The sequence below is a fragment of the Pristis pectinata genome, chromosome 20 (assembly GCF_009764475.1).
Source record: "Pristis pectinata isolate sPriPec2 chromosome 20, sPriPec2.1.pri, whole genome shotgun sequence".
In the NCBI taxonomy this organism is placed as follows: Eukaryota; Metazoa; Chordata; class Chondrichthyes; order Rhinopristiformes; family Pristidae; genus Pristis; species Pristis pectinata.
In genome coordinates this window covers 13,673,876-13,699,672 of record NC_067424.1, presented here as the reverse complement: position 1 = coordinate 13,699,672, position 25,797 = coordinate 13,673,876, and the positions used below count along the sequence as shown (strand labels likewise).

Genomic DNA, 25,797 nt, shown 5'->3' with positions numbered 1-25,797 from the left:
TGATCTCATTCTGAAAACTGGCACAAGGACATCGACACTTAATTAGATGAAATGTGATTGGAGAACAGCGTTCCATAATGAATCAGGTGTGTCATTTCCAGTCAAAATCAGATAGAAAATGTGTTGACTGTGATAGATAGCAAATAGGACTAAAAGTTCCAGGAATAAACTAGTTACTTAGACAATGGCAAAGAGGAGAAATTATATGAATGGCTATCTGTAGGGTCAGAAAAAAACTAACTGGCAATAATTTCTACCAAAACTAAAAGGGCATATGATGCTTTAAGTGAAAACATTCTAAATAGACAAAGCAGTCAGATAGTGGGCTAGAACTTGCTAGGAAATTCCAAAAGTTCCATGCTGACTACTGACATTTCTCTATGCAAAAGCAACCAAGGTTGGAACTGCTGTGTGAATGCAAAAGTGGCTGACTTGCTGGCAGCTCTACCCTGGTGTTTGTCGACTGTACTGTTCCATGAAGAATCCTGTGGCAGAGCATGACTCTACCCATTAAACAAACTCCCAGTTAGACCTTGCACAGGAATAACAAAGCCAGTCATTTCAATGGAGAGGAACAACTTTGGGGAATAATGATAGAATTAACTAGTTCACATTTTTCTGAATTTCATTCACTTAAAAATTCTTAATTGTTTAATAGTGTAAATGTGTTCATGCTTAGTTTTTTTTAAAAATGACTTTAAAACTTTCAGTGTTTTTGAGTACCAGGGATAATCACTAAACATTTAGTGTCCTCAATAGATTTGACAGTTGGCTAAACCTCGGGGCATGGCTTAGATGACTGTCAGTTTATCAGCTGACTTGAGGGGTGGACCACTTCTGATCTCACTATTTTGGATCTAGATAGCTAGGCAGCAAATCAACATTGAAGGATCTAACTTGCCATGTAGGTAACTGGCAACTGTGGGTGGTTCGTCACTGACAGCTGGCTCGGACCCACTGATGGTTTTGATCTTTAAGTCTAACCAATGGCATACATCTCTGTGGACTGATGGCTGCCTAATCTGCTCCGTTAACTCCATTAGTTTAGCCCAAAACAATGGTGACAACAGAAATGCCACTACAACAAAATCAATGTTGAAAGTTTCAAGGACCCACAAAGATAAGTTAAACTGAGGACTGACAAAGTGGCCACAGTATCTGGATCACCCCGAAGTCCATTATAATTTACACCTCTATAGACACTCTACCAGCAAACATCAGGTCTGGTTTGATAAGAATGACCAGGAAATCCAGGATTTAATTAACTGAAAACACAGGGTGTTCTTGTATTGGAAACTCCACCACGCTTCAACAGAAAAGAAGCAACTCTGCAGAAAGCTCAAGGCTGAGGTTCAGCAGAAAATGTGTGACCTAAAGAACAGAAGGCGAATGGAAAGAGCTCAGGTTGTTCAGCAATTAGATGATAACCATGACATTCACAGATTCTTCACTGTTTCCATGTGGACATCTTGCAAACCAAAGTATATATTTTCCCAATAGAATGCAAGGGGCCCCAATGCAATGTTCCCTCCCTTTTCTCACTTCCAATTAATAAGCTCTAAACTACTTAGCCTTCACTAAAAGCCTTCATCTATTCCCAACAAAGTACAGCCTTACAATATTTGGAACCATATCAATTTTATCCCCAAAGTATATTTTGTTAAATTTACAAATATAAAACAGTACATATGTCACTATTCATAGCACAAGTCAGAGCATTCCACTTACACAGTGATACAGCACAGAAGAAGCCCTTCGGCCCAATTTGGCCTTGTCAATCAAGCTGTCTACCTGAGCTAGTCACATTACTTTGTATTTGGCCCATATCCCTCTAAACCTTTCCTATCCATGCACCTGTCCAAGTCCCTTCAAAGTGTTGTAATTGTACCCGGCTCTACCACTTCCTCTAGTAGCTCATCCCATATACCCACCATCCTCTGTGTAAAAGAACTTTCTCCACTCACCTTAAGCTTATGCCCTCCAGTCTTAGACTTCCCTACCCTGGGAAAAAAATCTGTGACCACCCATCTTCTCTGTGTCACTCATGATTTTATAAACCTCTATAAGGTCATCCTCAGTCTCCTTCGCTTCAAGGAAAACACTCCCTCCATATCCAGTCTCTCCTTTTAACTCAAGCCCTCCAGTCCCAGCCAGGGATCTGGCTGAGGGCTTGGCCACCCCTCCATCACCATTGCAGCAATAAAATGGTTAGAATGATCTCACCGCCACATGGCTCGTCGTGGACTGAGCCACTAAGGCCATGTGCAATGGCTGCATCTGAGGGCTGGTGCAGGATAGGGCAAGTGTTGCAGCCACTTCAGTGCTGAGATGTGAGGGACATTATAATAAGCACAGGTCATTGCTGAAGACCAGCAGCAGATGCTTCATGTGTCAATGGCCACTGGATCCCATTGTTTCTATTGGATATGATGAAAACAGGAACACTGTTGATCTTGTCACAGAGAAATCACTGGATAGAGCACTGCAGCCAGAGGGGGAAAAGAGCATTTTCCAACACGTAGTGATGAGAGATAGTGCAAGATCTGGGTGTTCTGCCAACACATGGAGCTGCTGCAGTAATCCCCAGGAATGGGTGCAGCCAAGCCCTGCATCTCAACGCTGAGCAGCTACTTTGTTCGCCCAAGCCTGCCCTCACAAGCAGCCTCAGCGGTTTATTCCTCACTGAACAACACAGTGATGAGCTCACAAATGCATTGGTGAAGGAATGCCTGTAGAGGACAGGGACTTCTGGCACACCAGCTTGCATCAGGAGCCGATGTCTTTTTTAAAGCGAGTCAGGTATGTACCTGCAAGTGTTTGGACTCCAGTACCCAATGATGAATCAACACTCTGTGGGTTTCCACCAAGTGGGATACCAGTGAATATCAGCAATGACAACAATTTTACTGTTATATAATTTGCATTACCAAATGACATTCAGAAAGTCAGGTGGCATGGGATCCAGGGAAACTTGGCTGTGTGGATTCAGAATTGGCTCGCCATAGAAGACAGAGGGTGCTTGTAGATGGAGAGTATTCTACTTGGAGGTCGGTGACCAGTGGTGTTTTGCAGGGATCTGTTCTGGAACACCTGCTCTTTGTGATTTTTTATAAATGACTTGGATGAGGATGTGGAAGGGTGGTTTTGTTAGTCTGCAGATGACACGAAGGTTGGTGGTGTTGTGGATCATGTAGAAAGTTGCTGTAGGTTACAAGAGGACATTGATAGGATGTAGAGTTGGGCTGAGAATTGGCAGGAGTTCAACCCAGAAAAGTGTGAAGTGATACACTTTGGAATATCAAATTTGAAGGCAGAATACAAGGTCAATGGCAGGACCCTCAGCAGTGTGGAGGAACAGAGGGATCTTGGGGTCCACATCCACAGATCCCTCAAGGTTACCACGCAGGTTGATAGGGTTGTTAAGAAGGTGTATGGTGTGTTGGCCTTCATTAGTTGGGGTATTAAGTTCAAGAGCCGCGAGGTATTGTTACAGCTCTATAAAATTCTGGTTAGAACACACTTGGAGTATTGTGTTCAGTTCTGGTCGCCTCATTATAGAAAGGATGTGGAAGCTTTAGAGAGGATGCAGAGGAGATTTACCAGGATGCTGCCTGGATTGGAGAGCATGTCTTATGAGGATCGGTTGAGTGAGCTAGGGCTTTTCTCTTTGGAGCGGAGGAGGATGAGAGGTGACTTGATAGAGGTGTACAAGACAATAAGAGGCACAGATCGAGTGGATAGTCAGAGACTTTTTCCCAGGGCGATAATGTATAACACGAGGGGGCATAATTTTAAGGCGATTGGAGTAAGGTATTGGGGGGGATGTCAGAGGTAAGGTTTTTTTTGTTACACAGAGAGTGGTGGGTGCATGGAACGCACTGCCTGCAGAGGTAGTGGAGGCAGATACATCAGGGCCTTCAAGATAGCCACGTGAATGATAGAAAAATGGAGGGCTATACGGAAGGGAAGGGTTAGATAGATCATAGAGCAGGATAAAATGCCGGCACATCATGGACCAAAGGCCCTGTACTGTGCTGTATTGTTCTACGGCATTTTTACATAGGTTACGTTCATTCAGTGTGCATTGTTGTGAGGAGATCAGACTGTGGAGCCACTGTGGCAGCTGCACCAAGCTTCAGTGTGTACTCCTGACCCTAGAATGTGCCACTCATTAACATTCAGTAACAGACAACTCACACTGGAAGACCAAAATGCCTCTTTCACTGAGTTGACGATCTTTCAGCAGCAGCTGATATTTGTCTCAGTGTGGGAAAAATCTACAGAGTCCTGTATTACACAGAAGGTCAGGATGAACTTTGATAAAGATTACTGCATCTTTCTCCTGACCTTCATGGCAAACCACACATTCCAGAAGGGCATGGAGGTTTGCCTCTTCCCACTGCAGCTGCCTTGCAGACAGGATGCAGTAGCATTGAGACTCTGGCTGTGCACAAGGGATCTGATATGGTGGGGTGGGGGGGGGGGGGTGGTGGTGAAATCCTTCCCAACATCAATCAGAGTTTTGGTGCTTGTTTCAATCTTCTAGTGAAGTGGCATTCTGACAAATAGCCTCGACAACCTGACAGGATCCATCACCTCCTTTTCACATAGGGCTATTCTGTACATTTTACTAATAACTGAAGCCAAATAATTATCATATTTATATTTCAGAAGAATTACTTTATTAGTAAAATTGCAAATGCATGTAATACAAAATAGTAATACTGTCATTTTTAGTAGCAGCCATGTTATTCCATTTACTCTATATCAGCAATGACATCATTTTTCATTTATGTACATTTCCTGGACAAACTGTCCACAGGGAAACTTAACTGATTATACCTTTCCATATTCAGTACAGCAATCAGAGAGGACAACCAGGCACAACAGGTGGGTGCTCGGGTGTTCTAACCATTAAAATCAATAGGGAGAAGGGATAATCATGGATTTTCAATCTCAGAAACAAAGTCGTCTTTATTTGGTGTAAAGGTGTGAAAAGCTTTGCATATAACAAATGTTGGTTGATATCAGCCAAGAATGCGCCGAATCGTTTGTTGAAAGAATGGATATAGAGGAGGAGGAAGAATTGTGGACCATGGCACATTCAGAAAAGTGAGACTGAGCGAGAGTGGGAGAGGGAAAGAGAGAGAAAGTACCGATGCATAGTGGAGATAGTAGAACAGAGGATACAGAGGGAAATCTGTTGGGAAAAGCTCATTAGGTTTCTGGAGGTAGATCTTGCTGAATGGCACAGCAGGTTTGAGAGGTTGAATGGCCTACTCCCATGTTTTTTCAGGTGGATATAAAAGCTCTGGTGACACAATTTTGAACAAGAGCAAAGGAATATTCTTCCCATGTCCTAACTAACCACAAATGCCTCAAAGTTACCACAAAAGAAACAAATGCTATTATTGTATTACTTGTGGGACTTTACCATAGCCAAATTCACCATCAGATTTCCTCCATTAAAACAGCGATCATACTTCAAGAGTGCCTTATTTGGCTGTAAAGAATTTTGGTATGTCAAGGTCAAGAAAGGCACTATTTAAAGAGTTTTTTGTCCTTCATTTAATAATTCCACAGTATCCAGAATATCCACATTGTTAAGTGCTGTCCACTTCAAAATTTCAGTCTTCACTCCCACCAACACTTGAAAAGGTTAGGAAGGTCCCTGCAAGCTTTACTTAAAACATAGAATATACCAAATACTCAGGTGCAGCATCAGGTAGCTTCAGCTACACAGAACTACAGCATAATGACAACTTGTCAAGGAGTTCGTAGTTTTCACAGTCAACTGAAATAATCACAACCCTCATTTTGACTAGTTTATAAAGGTGTTCACAGGATGAATCATGAAAATTAACAGTGCAGTGTGTAGGATGTAGTTGCACACTCAACAGTATTCAGAATCCACTATATTGTTTGGTTGCTGATGGTCACTTTGGAAAATTGCCAAATTGTTTTAAGTGTCAAGATTCAGAACTGAACCACAAGCCTGCAGAAAAACTCAGAAGGCTAGGAAACTAGAGAATAGGCAGCGTTTGAGGAGAAAGGGGATATCTTCACTGCCACTTAATGTGAAATAAATATTCTGCAGTTATTTCCCAATATTATTACATATTGACCACATCATCATTTTGGTTGAGCTTTTACCTTAGATGTGATCAGATTGTTGGCAGTTGTCTAATAATGCTGATCCCTTCAATTTCTGCTGATTTGATAATTTGAATTGATTTAAATTCAAGAGGCAGAGCACCCCTCTGGAGATGTTGCCTGACCTGCTCAGTATTTCCACATATTTCATTTTCCAGCATCTGTTGCTTTTTTTTTTATTTTGGATGATGATACAACTAAAAAGCCCTCTCTCAGTCCTGCATTGTCAAGTGTGTGGCACTGTCAATTAAACACTTGTACTTCCCACCGCCTGTTCAGATGGCATTACTCAGAATACCCATATCATGCTGACTGTGATAACAATTCTCTTCCACCAATAAATTAATAACTAAAAGCTTAAATGATCATTTTTCTTAACTTTTTAAATGCAAAATTATGTTAAACCCTGGCACATACATGGGCATGGCAACCACATTACACAAGACTTCCATTTCTCCTGTACCTTGCACCATGATAACTCACTGAACAAGCATAAGAGCGGTTTACTTTTCAAAGGGCAACCATTATTGTGGTTTGTCATGGATCTCTTAATATTGAAATCACAGGAAGAGGCATAGATTTAGTAACACTGGTTATAAAATTATTAAACTGAGTCACAGGTTCTGTAATCTTCTTGAACTCATGGTTAACTGAGGTTCAGACAATGCAGAGGTATACTAAAGGCACCAAAGAATGTGAATTCACCTGACCCAGTTTCGACTTGCATTACTCAATTATTCAATTGATCAACTCATCAAGTCAGAGAGGTACCAATGTACTTCCAACTTAGAAAACTGAACTTACAGGGGATTTTTTTTTAAATCACTATTTGTTCTCCACTCAGAATATGGCAGTACTCCAGCCTCTGAGGGCAGATTAATACAACTGAGAGAGTCGGTCCACAACTTTAATAGCCGGTTCGATGTGAAACTGGTTACAGGTACAGGCTCTGACAGTTTCATTTGATAAAGATTGTTAATGAAACAGGCAGATATTTACAGCACTTGAAAGGCTTCACAATCACTTTAACTGAAGCCAGTTTTATTTTCGCCATTTATTGTTTATCAAATAGTGGCACAAGTTGAATTCAATTTCTCAAAGTGGTGGGGATTTGACTTCACCTTCACCACATTACTAGCCCACGCTTCAGGATTATGAATTCTGTAAGTTGATAACTGAATACACCACCCAGAATTTGCACAAGTCTTTGATGGCACTTAAAATGCTGAACTTGGTTACACTGCCATTTTCCACTGACAGCTGCACTTTTGCTTCCCCAAATGGCAGGTTTCATATTGATCAGGTTCGATCTGAATGGGGATCTTATCCAAAGTTGTGTACTCCAATTTGTAAAGGGTATGAAAGCAGAATTTTATTTTAATCACGGGGTTGTAGACTAGGGATAAAAAGAACGAGGGTATAAGTTTAGGTACAATGACAAAATCAGTCCATTAAATGGCGTTAGATTCCTCGGAACATATGCACACTGGTCTCTTCCGCAAGTTACTTGCACAGGCTTATTGTAAACTGCTAGCAAACGACTGTATCCACTGAGCTCCTGATCCTGCCTTTCCACACTACAAGTGAATGTAAAGTTTGAGCTTGTTGGCTCAATGATACTAGAACAAACTCCCACAATTAAACACTCAATGATACCAGAACAAATTCCCATAATTAAACACTCACTTGTACGAGGCCAAGTGATTGGAAAGAAATTTTTCATTCACATTGCATCTCTCATGACCTCTGGCTTCCCAAAGCATTTTACAGGCAATACACTATTTTTGAAGTGCAGAAACAGTTGAACAGTAGGAAATGCTAATTTGTGCAAAGTAAATTGTTACAATCAGCAACATGATAAAATCTTGGTTGAGAGCTAAATATTGCCCAAGTCGGCAGGGATAATTGCCTTGCTCTTTTTCAAAATAAGGATTATTCTTTAGGTTCAACCAAAAAGCAGATGGGGACACGGCTTAATGCCGCAACTGAATCACTGGACTTTGTAGCACTTACTTCCATTCTGCAGCATTAACTGAAAGGCCTTGTGGTGTCAGGACACCCAACCCAAACCTACTCTTGGAGCCACAGTATTTATGTGGCTGGTGAGCTTTTGGTCAATGGCGACTCCCCATGACATTGATGGTGGGGGAACTATTGAATAAGAAGGGTAGGTGTTAGATTCTCTTTTGATGGAGATGGTCATTGCCTGGCACTTTTGTGGCATGAATGTTACTTGCCAGGGGCTGGGATGATTGACTTCTGACAAATATAACCATCTGATGTGGCGTATGACACCAGCCATTGGAGTGTTTTCCCTTTTATGCCTATTGACTTCAATTTTATCAGGGTACCTTGATGTCACATCAGTCTAATGCTGCTTTGATGCCACTCTCACCTTTGGGATTCGGCTCTTTTGTCCATGTTTCAACCAAGACTGTGATGAGGTCTGAAGCTGAGTGGTCCTGGCAAACCCCAAACTGGGATATTTGTGAGTAAGAACCACTTGATACGACTGTCAATGACATCTTCCATCACTTTGCCAATGATTGAGAGCAGACAGATTGGTCGGTAATAGCCCTAATTCAATTGGCCGTGCTTTTTGTAAACTGGGCACACCTGGGTAATTTCTTGATATCATGTGGAGTGAATCCAGTTGGATGGACACTTTGGTTCTGGAATGGTAGGGTATTTCAGGAGGAACCCTGGATGGATCATCAACTCAGCACTTCTGGCGGAATAAGTTTGCAAATGCTTTAGACCCTCCTTTAGCATTCACATGCTGAGCCCTACCATCACTGAGCATGGGGATTACTAATCTGGCAATTTATCTGCTGTGCCACCACCATCATACCCACGATTTATCATGCAGTTTTTCTGACAGAACACATTGACAAAGTCTGAAAGTGAGCAGAAGAATTAAGATTGCTTAAGGATTTCACCCAGTGAAGAAAAGCACTTTATTGTATTCAACTTGGTCTCTTGTTTGACTATCCGCTGTAATTGCGGAGCCACATTCATTATTTAACACTCAAACGTTGAACCCAGATAATTGCATCTGGGGTGACAGAGTAATGACACAATGCCTCCAACATGCTTTCAGTTTGGGATTGGCTGAGCTCCAATCCATTGTGGAACTCATTAGAAATGAAGCACTGCAGCAATGAAGGTGATGAGGATCAGTGCAATGATCTAGGCTTGAGTGGCACCATTCTGCTCTGGGATTGTGTCTACAGTGATGCACTGGTGAAGATCATGTCACTTCTTAATGTCAGTTTTATTTCCCCATGTAATGGAGGTTGGTGACAGGTTTTTAGAGACAGCCAAACTTAAGAAGAATCTTCCACAATTCGTTTTGTTGACAGAGTCAAAGACAGCCATATACAGTAATTGATGCTGCTTCCTGCACTCCACCTGGATTTGTCACATGGCGACGATCACATTCACTGTACCTCTTGATGGACACCTCTGCTTATGATGCTGGGAGGATCCTTTTGGCCACTCGTGGATGGCCGAGGATTCTTGTGATGACTTTTCTAGTGCAGAGAACAAAGAAATTCCTCTACAATTACTGCAATCAAACATCTTTCTTGAAGATTCTTTCACATATACAGCACTTTTCCTGGTATGCTTTCTTCTTCCTCAATAAAGGAGATGAGGTCACAAAGTCATAAGAGACATTCTGCACCATGTTTTAGTACTTAATGAGGCTTTGGTCTACTCTAGAGGCCTTGTTGTTTCACAGCTTTTCAATCTCTTGCTGGATTGGGGTGGTGCCAAAGTTGTAGGTGGCATGCTGTGAAATAGTCAAGGACATACATCAAAGGCTGCATCTTGGTAAAAAAAAGATTGTCAGAGTGCTCCTTCCAGCTGTTGCTGACTGCCTTGCTGTCCTTGGTGAATTCTACTCCATTGCTTGGGCCACAGATGGACTTGTGCAGCAATGAAGAATCCATACCTGTCATGGCTGTCCTACAATCCAATCACACCTTTCCAGATGAGCATCTGTTTTCCAATTTTGGCTTTGAAGTCAGAAAAGAGGATCAGCTTGTCTTCTGTTGGAACTTGGGGTTAGGGAGTTGTTCAAGGTTGGAGTAGAATTATTTTTCAGTCTTTTAGGGTCAGGGATATGCACTAATTTTTTGCTGCAGTTTCCCATTGCAGAAAAAAAAGCATGCTTATCACTCTGCTCCTTGAGCTGGCCTTCTCTTGCTCATTACGTCTCACTTAGGGTGGTCACATCAACATCAGTGCATCTGAGTTTCTGGGCGATTGTAGTGAAGTGATGTTCAAGCCTATTGCTGTTTGAGTTTTTCGAAAGGGTGCTGATGTTTTAGGTCTGAAACTTCATTTTAAGGAGCAGAAGATATCTGTGTGTGATTTCTTTTAATGAGGTGGACCAGTCACCACACAGTCTTGACAGACTAAGGTCTTGGCATAAAAGCAAGGAGGTCCATGTCAGAGACCAGGTTCTGCCACAAGGACCCAACACACAGGCCTATTCATACTCGAGCCATGTGTTGGCACACAGTCCACATGCACACCCACTCCCCAATCCTTTTCCTCTGCTCGCTCCCTGTTCCCCTATCTCTCCTATCTCTCAGTTTTCCCTTCCCCAATCCCTCCTCATGCCTTCACCCATCCTTTCCTTTTCCAACCCCCACTCTCCCTCTCCATGGTGCCAACACCCCACCCCCGCTCTCCTTCATTCTCCAGTTACCAGCTATTTACATGCTCATTTCTGTCACTCAGTGATACCCCCATCCCTGCCAATCATCCTTCTCTCTGCCCCCAACAGCCAATGCCACTTGAGGATTTTTCCTTTTTAGGTACATATTGATGACCTCACACTTAATAATAAAAAGCCATTTGTCACAGTTCTGCCCATTCACTTAATCTATCAACATCTTTGTGCTTGTGTCTACTTTCACAAGATCACAAGACAAGGGAGCAGAAGCAGGCCATTCGGCCCATCGAGTCTGCTCCAAGGAAAAGGGAAAAAGAAATGGGGAATGGGGAGAAAAAAAATAACCTATTCTGATCCCAATTTCCGGCCTTATCCCCATATCCGTTGATACCCTGACTATTTAGATATCTATCTATCTCGTCCTTGAACGCCCCCACTGATCTGGCCTCCACTGTCGTACGTGGCAAGGAGTTCCACAAATTCACCACCCACTGGCTAAAGAAATTTCTCCTCATCTCTGTTTTGAAACTGTACCCTCTAATTCTAAGATTGTGCCCTCTGGTCCTGGACTCACCCACCAAGGGAAACAGCCAAGCCACATCTACTCTGTCCTTTCCTATCAACATTTTAAATGTTGCTGAGGTCCCCTCTCATTCTTCTGTACTCCAGTGAGTACAGTCCAAGAGCCGACAAACGCTCATCATACGTAAGCCCTTTCGTTCCTGGAATCATCCTCGTAAATCTCCTCTGAACCCTCTCCAACGTCAGCACATCATTCCTAAGATGTGGGGCCCAAAACTGCGCACAATATTCCAAATGAGGCCTCACTAGTGCCCCGTAGAGCCTCATCAACACTTCCTTACTTTTATACACTATACCTCTCGAAATGAATGCCAACATAGCATTCGCTTTCTTTACCACCGATCCAACCTGGTGGTTAACCTTTAAGGTATCCTGCACAAGTACCCCCAAGTCCCTTTGTACTTCTGTACTTTGAATTTTCTCTCCTTCTAGATAATAATCTGCCCACTTATTTCTGCTTCCAAAGTGTACAACTGCACATTTCTCAACATTGAATCTCATCTGCCACTTCCTTGCCCATTCTCCTAAACTGTCTAGGTCCCTCTGCAACTTTCCTGTCTCCTCAATACTCCCTACTCCTCCACCTATCTTGGTGTCATCCACAAACTTAGCCACGAAACCATTTATTCCATTATCCAAATCGTTGATGTACAAGGTAAAAAGGAGCGGTCCCAACACCGACCCCTGCGGCACACCACTAGTAACTGGTAACCAACCAGAACGAGATCCTTTTATTTCCACTCTTTGTTTCCTGCCAACCAGCCAATGCTCCACCCATTCTGCTATCCTACCCGTAATTCCATGACCTCTCATCTTATTAATCAGTCTCCTGTGAGGCACCTTATCGAAGGCCTTTTGAAAGTCTAAATACACAGCATCTACCGCCTCTCCCTTATCCACCCTACCTGTGATTTCTTCAAAAAACTCCAATAGGTTGGTCAGGCAGGATCTTCCCTTCACAAAACCATGTTAGCTAGGACCTATCTTGCCTTGCGCCTCTAGGTATTCCGTAACCCCATCCTTGAGGATAGATTCCAATAATTTTCCCACCACTGATGTCAGACTAATAGGTCTGCAATTTCCTTTATGCTGCCTCCCACCTTTCTTATACAACGGAACTACATTTGCGACCCTCCAGTCCTCCGGAACCATGCAAGAATCTATCGATTCCTGGAAAATTATCGCCAATGCCTCCGCTATCTCTAAAGCCACCTCCTTCAGAACCCGGGGATGCACCTCATCCAGTCCAGGAGACTTTGATAAGACTGATTTTAGCCCATTTAGTTTTCCTAGCACCTTCTCCCTAGTAATCTTAACTGAACTCAGTTCCATTTCGTGAGACTCCTGACTAACTGGCACATTGCTGATGTCCTCCTCGGTGAAGACCGATGCAAAATATTCATTCAATTCCTCTGCCATCTCTCTATTGTCCATTACAATACCTCCTGAGCCGTTATCAATTGGTCCTATATCAACCCGTGTCTCTCTTTTACTCCTTATGTATTTAAAAAAACTCTTAGTATTTAATTTGCTTTTAATACCATTGGTTATGTGACATTGCTTTCAGCAACAGGAGCATTTAGCTGCTTAAGATCACCGCACAGAACAGATTCCTTCAGACACCCTGCCGCAGTCAATAAGAGGGTGACACTAATAGGGAAGTCTAGGAATCCTTTTGTAAATGTAGTGACACAAATTTCAGTCAAAATACACTTTATGCTCAAGTAGAATTGGGTACTTTTAATGGCTGGGGTGCAGTGCACTCTCCCTTTACCCAAATGAAAAAATGCATGACTCCACACCCTAACCAACACCTTCAAAAAACCTTACCCATCTACATAGAAGTTGTGAATAATCAATACACAATAAATTTTCCTTTCCTTCTCAAAGCACCCAAAGACAGTGTTAATTCCAAAATTTATGGCTGCATTTCTGCCAATCCTGTTTGAGTTTTCACATCTGCCAAGGCCCTGAAACTAAATCAAAAATCACAAATTTTCTTGATAATCACCATGGCTCATTAAAACCTTCTCAACATTACACAATAATATAAAAAAAAGTAGGGACAGGAGTAGGTCACTCGACCCCTTAATTTGGCCCCATCATTCAACACGATCATGGTTGATCTACCCCAGGCCTCAATTCCTCCCCTCTGCCAGCTTTCTTTAACCATCAATTCCCTAATTTTTCAAATATTTATCTACCTCCATTTTAAATACTTCCACTGATCCAGTCTCCACAACCCTTGGGGGTGGAGAATTCCAGAGATTCACCACCCTCTGCAAAAAAATTCTACGCACTCCTGTTTTAAATGACCAGCAGCTCATCTTGTAAATATGCCCCCTCATTCAATACTTTCCCAGTAGTGAAATCATCTCGACATTGGCCCAGTCATGCCCCCTCAGGAAAGGTGACCTCTTTCTTCAAAACTACAAAAAGAATACAGACCCAAACTGCTTAACCTCTCTTGAGCAGGTTTGGGATCTTGCATCCACAGTAAATAGCCATGCTCATGGTTTTGAAAATTAAGGACACTTGTCAATTGTTGCAGGTTTCAGTAAGATGTGACAACATCCAGGTGTTTTGCAGATCTATAATCCTGTTTTGAACATAATGATACACACCAGTGGTATTTTAAGCAATGTAGACACAATGTGCACAACACACAATCAGCATCTGCTCTTTCCACCCACCTAACAGTTTTGCAGAGACTACTTATTGATTATTGGAACAGAAGTACTGCAACGTGCAGCAAGGTCTGACAACATCTATGTTTGTGATGGTTAAGTAGTAACACTGCTCACGCCCACACAATTAATCTTAGCTTTTTAAAAAAAATTCCATCAACTCTCCCAATCATTTTGGAGAGGATTAATGATTTCGACTACTTTCTGTGAAGAAAAGTTTCCTCAAAACACCCCCAATAGTCAAGTTATAAAACTGAAGTGATACATTATTCTGGACTCACTCATTGGAGAAAACAGGTTCTCTCAACCTTATCACTCTTTCAACCAAGTAAGATTACCTCTTAGTGCTATAAATTCAAGTTGCTCTAGGTTAAAGCCTGACAAATATTAATTGCACTGAGAGAAAAATAATTATAAGCCTTCTATGGCAGACCTCCAAGCAAATAAGATGAGTGATACAAAGATATGGATCCATGGAAAAATGTGCAGAATAGAGTATAATGAAATAATAATGAATAACAAAACTTGAAAAAGGCTTGACTAATAAAATCCAACTATATTTTTTGTTAAGTGACTAGATAAGCAGATTTTAAATGAGCATTGCTCACTCAAACACATTTCACTGTGTTTGACTGCACTTGAACTTCCTGCCATCTCTGGTGAAGCATTTGAATATTACCATTTCAGGTAACAAACACAGCACACAGCAGAACCCAACTTCCTCTTGTCCAATCGTGCAATTGACTTACTGCATTACTTGACTGCAAATTCACAACAAGCAACTGACGGTTAAAAAAAAACACATCTAGCAGCCATCACACCAAAATCATAGAATGATCCAACTCAGAAAATAGCCATTTAGCCCATTGTACCATTTTGTATATGGAAAAATGTCAAATTCATTCTCTGTTAGTTCCCCATAGCACTGCAAGTTTTTTGTCAAAGCAGCTTCCCCTTATTCTATCAAACCCCTTCTTGATTTTCAGTACTATTATTAAATCTTCTCTTAATTTTCCATGCTCTGAGGGCAATGCTATTTATGTACAAACTAGTCTTAAACATTTAAAAATCAATTTCATTTAAGTGGTCACCAGGCATGCCAGAATATTTTAAAATTTCTAAATGTTGTACAGACTTTTAAATTCAAATGTTTTTTTTTAAAAAATTACATTAATTAAGCAGTTTCATTATTTCAAATCAGCAAAATACAATATAACCTTCATATTTCCTCTTTCTACACATATAATGGTCTTGTGATAAGCAAATGATAAGCAAATCTGTCTTATCCCAACATTCTCATCTCTGAAAATATTGGCAGATGGGTAAACGGACTCAATTTTCCTGAAAATGGTGCAATATTAATGTCTGGGTTTATTTACTACACCTGGAACTTTCTACCCCAAAGACTTTAAACCCAAACAGGGGAGGTGCATATTCATTTTAATCACTCAAAATCTTCCAATTAAAACAATATGGTAACAGGGATTCATTTAAAGTTTCCCTATCTCTGTCTTTCATTCTTGTAAAAGTTCATTTTTTTCTACTTTTCAGCTGAACAACCAGGATGTCAAAAGTAACAACACAATGATGGGCATGTATTTCACAGTACATCTTATCATCCTAGTGTTCGTTTGGGTGGGGGTGGGGGGGGGGGGAGGGGGCAACAAAGATGTGGCCCGAAGAACAGTGGGAGAAGGTGTGATGAAAACAAGCATTAAGCTAGCTCCTTTTCAGTCTCATCACTTTTTTACCCCAAGGATGTTTGGCTGAAGATTATTAAACCTGTAATTCCTGTCTTAAGCTTTATGGAATTGAGATCAACCGAGAAGGATCTAAGCTGCCATATGTCTGTACATAAGGAATCAAGAGATTCAGAGCTATGCCAGATTTGACTCCTATTCTAGTCTGAGTGGGTAAAGACTCTCAAATAACCTACAAAGTTGTGAGTCCAACCACCAGAGAACTGATCAAATAACTTAGACCAAGTCCCAGTATAGGATCTAGGTACTGCCTTTCAAATGACATGTTAAACTCAGGCTTTGGAATTGTTAATAATAGTTTCCATGAGCTGGAGAAGTTTTCTGGCATGGGCCTCAGTCAACGTCACCAAACCAAATTATCTATCATCATCTCCCTCACCCATTGTGTTGACCCATATTTCCTCATTACATTGCTGACTGTAAAGCATACTGGTAACTTAGTTGGAAGTTATGAGACACCACATATATAGTAGATGCCAATTCTTAGTTCTTTCAATACTTGGATTAAGTAATCTGATCCCAAATGTATAAAGAGAATACAACCTTTTTATTCCAACAGCTTTACTGAATGGCTAAGCTATGTCAATCAATTGATTATGAAAACTATTATGAGTTCTCACATTGTAACCTCCAATCAGTTCTCCATACAACAGCATACCATATAAAGATATCACCTCTCAAAACATAGCACCACCAGACCATGAAAATTAAACACAGAACAGAAAGAGTTAATTCATAAATTGAAATAAATTCTTTCATATGTGCAGAGCCTTTTATCACTTCAACATTCCAAGAGATGCCACCAATGGTGGAACAGGATTACCTTAGTTCTGGTTTGAAAATGCTTACCTAGATTATATGCTCTTCAGTGGAGCATAAACCCATTGCTGTCCTCTTCAGAGGCAAAAGTCACCATTCAGTGAACCATAGCTTGGTGAGCAACCAAATGACATGGACTATGCCTAATCCTTGGTTGGCCAGGGTTGATACTGTTCTGTACCTGAACACAGCTAGACTGAAATACGCTTGCTGTCAAAGCTCATGCATTAGTAATTGTCACTTGGGTAACAGTAACTAGTGCATCTGGAAATATATGCAGCAACTTTAACGTCTTAGGAGCGGGTGGTCAAATAGTTACAAAAGTTATGGTTGAAATAAATTCCCTTTACATTATCTGCATTGTTATGGCTTTGGTTTCTGAACATGGTAAACAGTAATTGGTCAGAGATAATAAAAGCTTAAAGAAATTTTAGTTTAGAATACAAGATAATGTTCTTTATTTTTTTCTAGTGTCTAAGCAACATACAGAACTGTTGCATTTGTAGCTTAAGTTTGTATAGCATGTTAACATACAGAAGCTTTCTCAGGCACTTCTGTTGTACAAAGATTTACCCTGAGCCAAAGCATAAATATGAAAGGGGGGGGGGGGGGGGGGGGAGAGAGAGAGAGACTGAAACTAGAGTCAAAGAAGTGGATTATAAGGAGGATCTTAAATGGGAACAAAGAGATAGAGAGATTTTGGAATGAAATGTACACATTTCTTCAATACTTATTTGGAAATTATTGGAAGCTATTGGGGGCGGCACAGTAGCGTAGCGGTTAGTGCGATGCTGTTACAGTGCCAGCGATCAGGGTTCAATTCCCGTCGCTGTCTGTAAGGAGTTTGTACATTCTCCCCGTGTCTCCGTGGGTTTCCTCCGGGTGCTCCGGTTTCCTCCCACATTGCAAAGACGTACGGGTAGGTTAATTTGGGTTTAAAATGGGCGGTGCAGACTCGTTGGGCCGGAAAGGCCTGTTACCATGCTGTAAATAAAATTTTTTTAAAAATTTTAGGAAGAACTGATAGTCATCTGGAACCAATGCTGTATTGTAACCAGCTTTAATATGACTATTTGGCAGTATGAATGGACGCAATAAATAGTACGTGACAGAAAAGAGGATGAATGGAGTGTTAACAAGAGTTATGCAATAACTACATAATAACCAAGGGGGAGACAGACAGAGAGACCAAGAATATGAAAGATAGAGAGAGAACATGCCCGAGTTATACAAAAATAAATGATTCTACAATTGGTAAGATAGGAGTGTATTGATGGAATCCATCTCCTATCAAATCACAGCTGAGTGCATCAAAACTTTTCTTCTGATTTAATTATATAGCAGAAAGTCTTGGTTGGCAAGGGACAATTAAATCCAAGGAATTTATAAAGTGCATTTGACAGCAAAATGTCCCAAGGCCCTTTCCTAAAATGATTAGACAAATTTGATACAAGTCTTGAAAGGAGTTTCTGGGGAAACCAATAAAAGAATCAGTCGGAGATGAGTTTAAAGAAACATCTGGGGGGGGGGGGGGGGGGAGATAAAGAGAAGCAGAGAAATTTCAGGAGGCAGCTCCAGCGCTTAGGTCTCAGACATTTGAAGATATAGCCAGCAAGCGCAGGGGAGCATCACAAAAATGCACAAAAGATCAGAATTGGAGGAGCACAGGGATCAAAGGAATGTGGAGCAGGAGGAGGTTACAAAGATAGGGAGCTGCAAGGCCATGGAAGAAGGTTAAATTGAGACTAATAAAATTTATAAAACAGAGGTATGTGAGCCAAATTTGTTCAGCAAGAACACAAGTGATGGGTGAACATGACTTAGCATGACACAGGCAAAGCATTTCAGATAAGCTCAGGTAAATAGAGAGTGAAAACTGGAGGCCAGCCAGCAAAGTACTGGAATATCAATTTCTAATCATCATTATAGGCTTTCTTTAATACATAAAAAGACCTGAACCACACAAAAGGTATTCATCAAATGAAACCACATCCTTTTAACAATAATTTCCTCACTACGTCACAGTAAAAAGCTCCCTCCACCATTTACTGATCATAACACCTCATTGAACCACTGCACAAGAGGATGTACAATTGTGGTGCCATAATATAACCATACAGTTTCTACCATAATTACTTTATTTGGAAGTTTACTCAAAACCACACCATTGAAGAACTATTTACTGCAGAAAATGGACGGTGAACCCACTGATGGAGCACCCACTAGGAATCTTCATTTCTAAGTTTTAAAATTTTGTTCTAAAAGAATGCATCAGTTCCAAAGCTCTGCTGCTCACCGACAAAAGCAGAAATAATTGGATCTCTATCACCACTCCCTACCTGACATTACTTTGTTTGTAGCTTTCACAGTGTCACGATTCCATTTTACAATACAAGGAAGTAAAGTGTTACATTAGAATGTTTTGAGAATTTGAAAAGAAGGAATTAGTCACCACCCTGCAAGGTTCTGAGCTCCAGTTGCTATCTCATGCAGAAGTCACCAAAATGAGGTGAGCCAACTGTAACACACAAAGCTAAATAGTATTGAGGAAAAATTGACAGCAAGCATTTAAAATCAAAGTAATTGTCTTTGTGCCATCTTCAACATTATACGCACTTCTCCAATACTCCTTACTCATTCATGTCTACACCATACATCATAAAGCGTGCACCTTTTGGGGGAGGGGGTGGCGACGGCAGGTGGAGGAAGGGAGAATTTTCTGCACTCTGGATGTCCGAAACCACACACGCTTTTTGCACAGCTAAATCACAGCAACTGAATGCCAGATAGAAGCCTGGTCACCCAAGTTTCCGCATCTCCACCAGACTTTCACAATTTTTGAATAATTCAAGACAAAGATAAATCAAGAAAAGTTTATACCCCACATAGGAATAAAAACAACTGCTTAAAATGAAGCCCAATTTAACCTGAACATAAGGAAGTCACACTAATCCTTCTGGTTCAGTTTTAAAGCAGGTTCATACAGCAAGAGTGCATATGGCAGAGAGAGAGAACAGGGCAGACACAGCCCCGATAACCAGTTCTCACCAACTCGCACACAATGCCAATCGAGCTAGCTATAAAATGGAAAGGCTGGGAATGACAGAAACAAATTGAATCACAGGAACTAAAGGACAGAAATAAAAACTAACAAATGCAAGAATATTTCCTGTTTTTGTATTTTTATGAAAATAAAACCAAGGCATTGACTGAGAACTTCCTTGCAATGAGAGAAATCTTTGAAAAGTATTTTATCAGTGAACAGAGCGCACAATGCAGAGAGTGGGTAAATGTGCACTGCTCCTTCTTCCAGAGAATGAGCAGGCATAAACCTTCAGTGGAAGGGACATGGCTTCTTCCCAGCGCGAGGCCAGTCAGTGCACAATGACTTCTGAGTGAAAGATATGCGCCTTGATATCTGGTGAGTACACACAATGTCCTTCTCCAGTTTGAGCACTTGGGCTTAGTGTGAATGTCAGGTAAACGACATTCCTTGACAGAATCTGAGCAGAGAGTGGACACTGTTCCCTGGATGCATATGAGCAATGAGCATGCACTGTTCTGGGCTGTTAAAGCAGCAACCATATACTGTCTCAGGCAGAGTATGATCAATATGAGTGCACTGTCCTCAGGTAGATTGCAAGAACAGTGCATTGCCCCTGGCTATGTGTGAACAACACATGTGCATTATCCCTTAGCTCCATAACTGCAACAAGTGTGCACCGTCTTCTGACTGAGAAAGAGCAACGTGCGCAGTATCTCTGACCGGAATGTAAGCAACAAGTGTATGTTGTCTTGAGTGTAAGCAGCAAGATCATAATGCCCCAGGCCAACTCCACCGTGAATGTGAGCTGAGTGTATGCACTATCCTGCAATGCAATGAGTGTGCACTTGCCTGACTGCATGCAAATATGCACTGTCCCTGGGTTGCTTGCAGGCAGTGTGTGAACTGCTCCGGGCTGCGTACAAGCAAAAAGCATGCAGTAACCCAAGGCTGAATGCAAGCAATGAGTGTGCACTGTCGCCAGGCTGAGTGTGAGCAATGAGTGTGCACTGACCCAGGGGATAACTGTAAACAATGAGTGTGCACTGTCTCCAGGCTGGATGAGCAACAAATGTGTACTGTCCCCAGATTGAGTGTGAGCAATGAGTATGCACTGTCTTGAACTGAGTATGAGCAACACACGTTCACTATATCCAGCCTGAATGCAAGAAACAGGTTTGTACTGACAGCTAGCGAAGTATGAGCAATGTGTGTGCACTGTCACTGGACTGAGTGTGAGCAGAGTGTTCACTGTTCATGGGCTGAGGGTGAGTAACGAGTGTGCAATGTCACCAGGCTGAGTCTAAGCAAAAACCATGCAATGACCTGAAATGAGTGTGAGCAACACGTGTTCACTATATCTAGCCTAGTGCAAGAAACAAGTTTATACTGACCACTGGCTGAGTGAGGGCAAGTGTGCACGTTTCTCTGCTTGGAACAAGTGTTCACTGTCACTGAGCAGAGGATGAACAAGTATATTCTGTTGTCTGAGTGTGAGCAACAAGTGTGAACCTTCTCTGAGCTAAATGTGAATAATGAGTGCATACTATCCCCAAGCCTAGTGAAGCAACAAGTGTGCACTGTCCGTGGGCAGAGTTTGATCAATAAATATATAGTCTCCAGTCTTAGCATGAGCAATGAGCTTGCACTGTCCCTGGGATGTGAGCAATGAATATACCATCCCTTGTCCAAGTATGGACAATGACTGCGTACTGTTCCTGTGCTGAATGTAGGCAATGAGTGTGCACTATCCCCAGGTTGGACGTGAGCAACAAGTGTGCACTATTCCTGGCCTAAGGAACGAGTGTTCACTATTGTCAGGCCGACTGTGAGCAGTGCACTGTCAATCTGAGTGTGAGGAATGAGTGTGTGTGTGTGCTGCCTTCAAGCTGAGTACAAACAACGAGGGTGCACCGTCCGAGTTCAGTGTGCAATGGGTGTGCACTGTCCCCAGGCTAAGTGTGAGCAATGAATACATATGGTCCCTAATCTATCGTGAGCAATGAGCAGGCATTCTCTCCGGGCAGAGGGAGTGAGCGTGCACCCTCCCTGGGCAGAGGGGGGGGGGGTGCAAGCGTGTACCCTCCCTGGGCGGAGGTTGGGCAGCGAGCGTGCACCCTGCCCGGGTGGAGGGTGGGGGGCAAGCGTGCACCCTACCTGGGCAGTGAGTGCAGAACAAACATGCACTGTCCCTGGGCAGAGGGTGGGGAGCAAGTGCGTACCCTCCCCAGGTAGAGGGTGCACTGTCCCTGGGCAGAGGGTGGGGAGCGAGCGTGCACTGTCCCCGGGCAGAGGGTGGACTACCCCTGGACTGAGTGTGAACGAGTATACAACGGAGTGTGAGGAACAAGCGTGCCCTGTCCATCACTTGAGGGTGAGCGCCAGAGAAGTTCTGCTTATAACAGGAAGTTGCGCGAAGGGTTTGAAGTTTAAGGCGGAGGCCCCGGAGAGCCCGTGACACCAGGGGTTGGGGAGGGCAGAGCTGGGGCTGCGGAGGTCCGGGGACAACCCGCCCTGGATGGGCCGGCCGACCGGCCGGGACAGCAGCGCGCCCGGACACCGGCGGGGGGACCGACGCCCGAGTGGCGGGCAGTGGACCGCGGGCTCTCCTTCCCCGCGCCCCCGATAAGGTGAGGCGCCAGTGATCCCGGCCGCTCCAAAGGCGCGGCCCGCGGTTCATTCTCACCTTCTCCCTGTCGGACAGCTCTTCCGCATCGGCCATCTTCGATTCAGCCCTTCACCGGCGGCCGCGAGGCCTGCTGGGAGCGGCCACCCTGCCCGCTGTCGCCGCCCTACCGGCCGGCGCAGTAACTGCAGGGCACCTCCTGCGCTCTCCAACCCTCCCTGGGGTCGGGAAAGACTTGTCTCTCACCATCAGAATCATCAGATTTATTATCACTGACATATGACGTGAAATATGTTGTTTAGTTTCCATAAAGACATCAAGATCTATAAATTACAAAAATCAATAAATAGTGCAAAAGAAAAAGAATAACAAGGTAGTATTCATGGGGTATTCAGAAATCTGATGGCGGAGGGGAAGAAGTTCCTGAAATCGTTGAGTTTGGGTCTTCAGGCTCCCCAATGGTAGTAATTAGAAGAGGGCATGTGCAGGGTGGTGAGGGTCCTTAATGATGGATGCTGCCTTCTTGAGGCACCGCCTCCTGAAGATGTCCTCAATGGCGGGGAGGGTTGTGCCCGTGATGGAGCTGGCTGAGTCTACAACCCTCTGCAGCCTCTTGCCATCCTGTGCATTGGAAGCTCTATACCAGGCGGTGATGCAACCAGTCAGAATGCTCTCCACCGTACATCTATAGAAATTTGTAAGAGTCTTTGGTGACATACCAAATCTCCTCAAACTCCTCGCATGTCTCCATTCCAGTTCTGTCTGTCCTGAGGTAGCTGAAGGGTCCAACACAGGCAATATCAAAGTCAAAGTCGAGTTTATTGTCATATGCACAAGTACATGTATGCAGAGGTGCAATGACAAACTTACTTGCAGCAGCGTCACAGACACATAGCTTCAGATAAACAGCATTGAGAAGAAAATCATAAATTAACCATAAATTACACATAACCTGCAGCCAGCTCTGTCAACATTTGTAATGAAAAATGTTCTTTCTTAAATATGCATACATCCTATTTTGACGATAATTAGGGTGAAAATGTAAAGCTTAGTAATTTACACCCTAAATTCAATGACTAGTATTGTTTGAGCACTGAAGCAGTTTTAAAGTCAAAGTTAGTTTATTGTCATATGCACAAGCACATGTATGCACAGGTGCAATGAAAAACCTACTTGCAGCAGCATCACAGGCACATAGCATCATACAAGCAGCATTCACAAGAAAAGCATAAACACAATTTTTAAAAGAAAGAACACAATGTTAGGTGCAAGGTGTTTGGTAAGTGAGTTCTTTTGGGTGAAAATTTAATATAAAAAACTGCAGATGCTGTAATTCTGAAATAAAAATAGAAAGTGTTGGAAACACTCAGCAAGTTAGGAAAGATAAACAGAGTTAATAGAGTCCCTGGGAATGCTGTGTGTGACTCCCAGCAATGGAACACTACAGACCACCTCTTGCACTACCATGGACTTGTCTTTGATTGTGTTATTTTTGCACTGATGTCTTGTTTTGCACAGTCCTTTTTTCTTCACCGTCTTGTATAACTTAAGTTCAGTATTGCTGTTGTCTGAATGTGCCTGTGATGCTGCTGCAAGCAAGTTTTTCATTGTACCTGTACGTCACCGTGCTTGTGCACATGACAATAAACTGGCCTTGACTTGACATGTGCCCATGGAGTACAGATTTTCTGGATGAGAATTTTTGCAGTCAAGAACCAAAAGTCTGTGAGAGTTTCATTTTTTTTCAATGAGGCTAGGAGAATGTCCTTGAAGTATTTTCCCTGTTGTCTGTAATCTCCTCCCACGACAGAGCTTGGGTAGAATATTTGTTTTGGGGGTGTAGTATCAGGCATGTGGAAGATGTGGCCTAGCCATCTGAGCTAATTGAGGGTAATCAGTGCCTCATTGCTGGGCTGTTGGACTGGCAGAGGTCACAGACATGAGTTTATCTATCCTGCCAATGAATTTGGAGGATTTTGTGGAGACAACATGAATGATACTTCTCCAATACTTTGAGGTACCTACTATCAATTGCCCATGTCTCCTTCCCATACAGGAGGGTGGGGATCACCATTGTTCAGTAGATCGTGTGCTTGGTGCTGGATTGGAGCCTTTGAAGACTCAGCTGAAGCCAATGTCAGTGCATAGGAAACCATGGTGAATTTTGCTGATAGACGTCTGCTTTGCTGAAAAGTGGTTTCTGGATTATTCAAGTTCAAGTTCAAGTTACTTTATTGTCATTCATCCATGTTATAAAAACACATGGCGGAACGAAATGTCGTTTCCCCCAGACTCACACAACAGAGGACATACATAAAACAGAAGATATACAATAAACACAGACAAAAAAATTGTGCAAGTACAAATAGTGCAAAAACAGTATATACAAAATACAAATTTAGTGCAGGGTTAGTGCAAAACCGAGTTGGACGAAGAAAAATACAAAACTCAGTGTGTTGCACTAATTGTATAAACATGTTCAGCAGTAGCCAAAGTTCTTATACGCCATTATGCAAACCAGGGCTTTTGACGCGGCATTTGTCTGAACCTGCCTCCAGGGTATTCAGGAGCCTGACAGCCTGGGGGGAGAAAACTGTTGTACAGTCTAGTAGTTCTGGCCCGGATGCTCCGGTACCGCTTGTCAGACGGCAGTGGGACAAATAGGTCGTGGGAGGGATGAGAAGGGTCGTCTATGATTCTGTAGACCTTGCGTGTGCCTCATGTATTGTAAATATTTTGGAAAGAGATCCACATTTTCCAGGTCCTCGTCATGGATATTGATTATTAGGGGTAGAGGTATGATATATTCCAGATATTTATTATGAAGCTCAGCCTCTCATCCTCCAGTGAATGAGTCAATGCTGACTTGGAGCTTGGTTTCCAAATGTGCACATACAGAACTCTCAACTGTATATTGTAGCTCAGTAACTGTGGTTGGGATGATCTTGGTTCTGGAGTGGAGATGGCAAAGCTTGAACAACTTCCTGTTGATCTTGTGGATTAGTTACACTCCAGTTGGAAGTTTGTTCAACATGAAATGCAGCATTACAGCAAGGAAGATTGAGGAGAGAGTTGGTGTGATGCCACAGCCTTGCTTGATCCCTATCTGCACCAGGACTGGTTCCATGATAAACTTTTTGATTAAGAACATGACTCATGTCATCGTATAGAAGACTGAGAATGTACAAAACTTCTGAGACCAGCTGCAGTAGATAGTGTATGGTGGAATGTGGTTGAGGACATTTGCATCTTAGTTGAGGAGATCTTTGAATTGCTCCTTTCAGTGGACACTGACTGACTTTATGTCCTTGATCTCTCCTGTTTTGGCTCCTAGTAGAATAGGTCCTTTGCTGTTTTGCACCTTATATCATTTAACAACTGAATAATCTGTGCATACCATGATTAGTGTCCCTTGACACATGATGATGCATCCAGTCCAAGAA

At 42.5% G+C, this 25,797-nt stretch overlaps 1 protein-coding gene across 1 annotated transcript in view; it reads right to left on the bottom strand.

The window, feature by feature from the left end:
• The window catches only part of capza1b (capping actin protein of muscle Z-line subunit alpha 1b), a 40,650-nt gene extending 18,140 nt beyond the window's left edge, over nucleotides 1-22,510 (bottom strand). The window contains exon 1 of the mRNA XM_052034571.1: nucleotides 22,415-22,510. Coding sequence (XP_051890531.1) covers nucleotides 22,415-22,450 — 36 coding nt within the window. The 5' untranslated portion in view covers nucleotides 22,451-22,510. The remainder of the gene's footprint in view (nucleotides 1-22,414) is intronic.
• Between the last annotated feature and the right edge of the window lie 3,287 nt (nucleotides 22,511-25,797).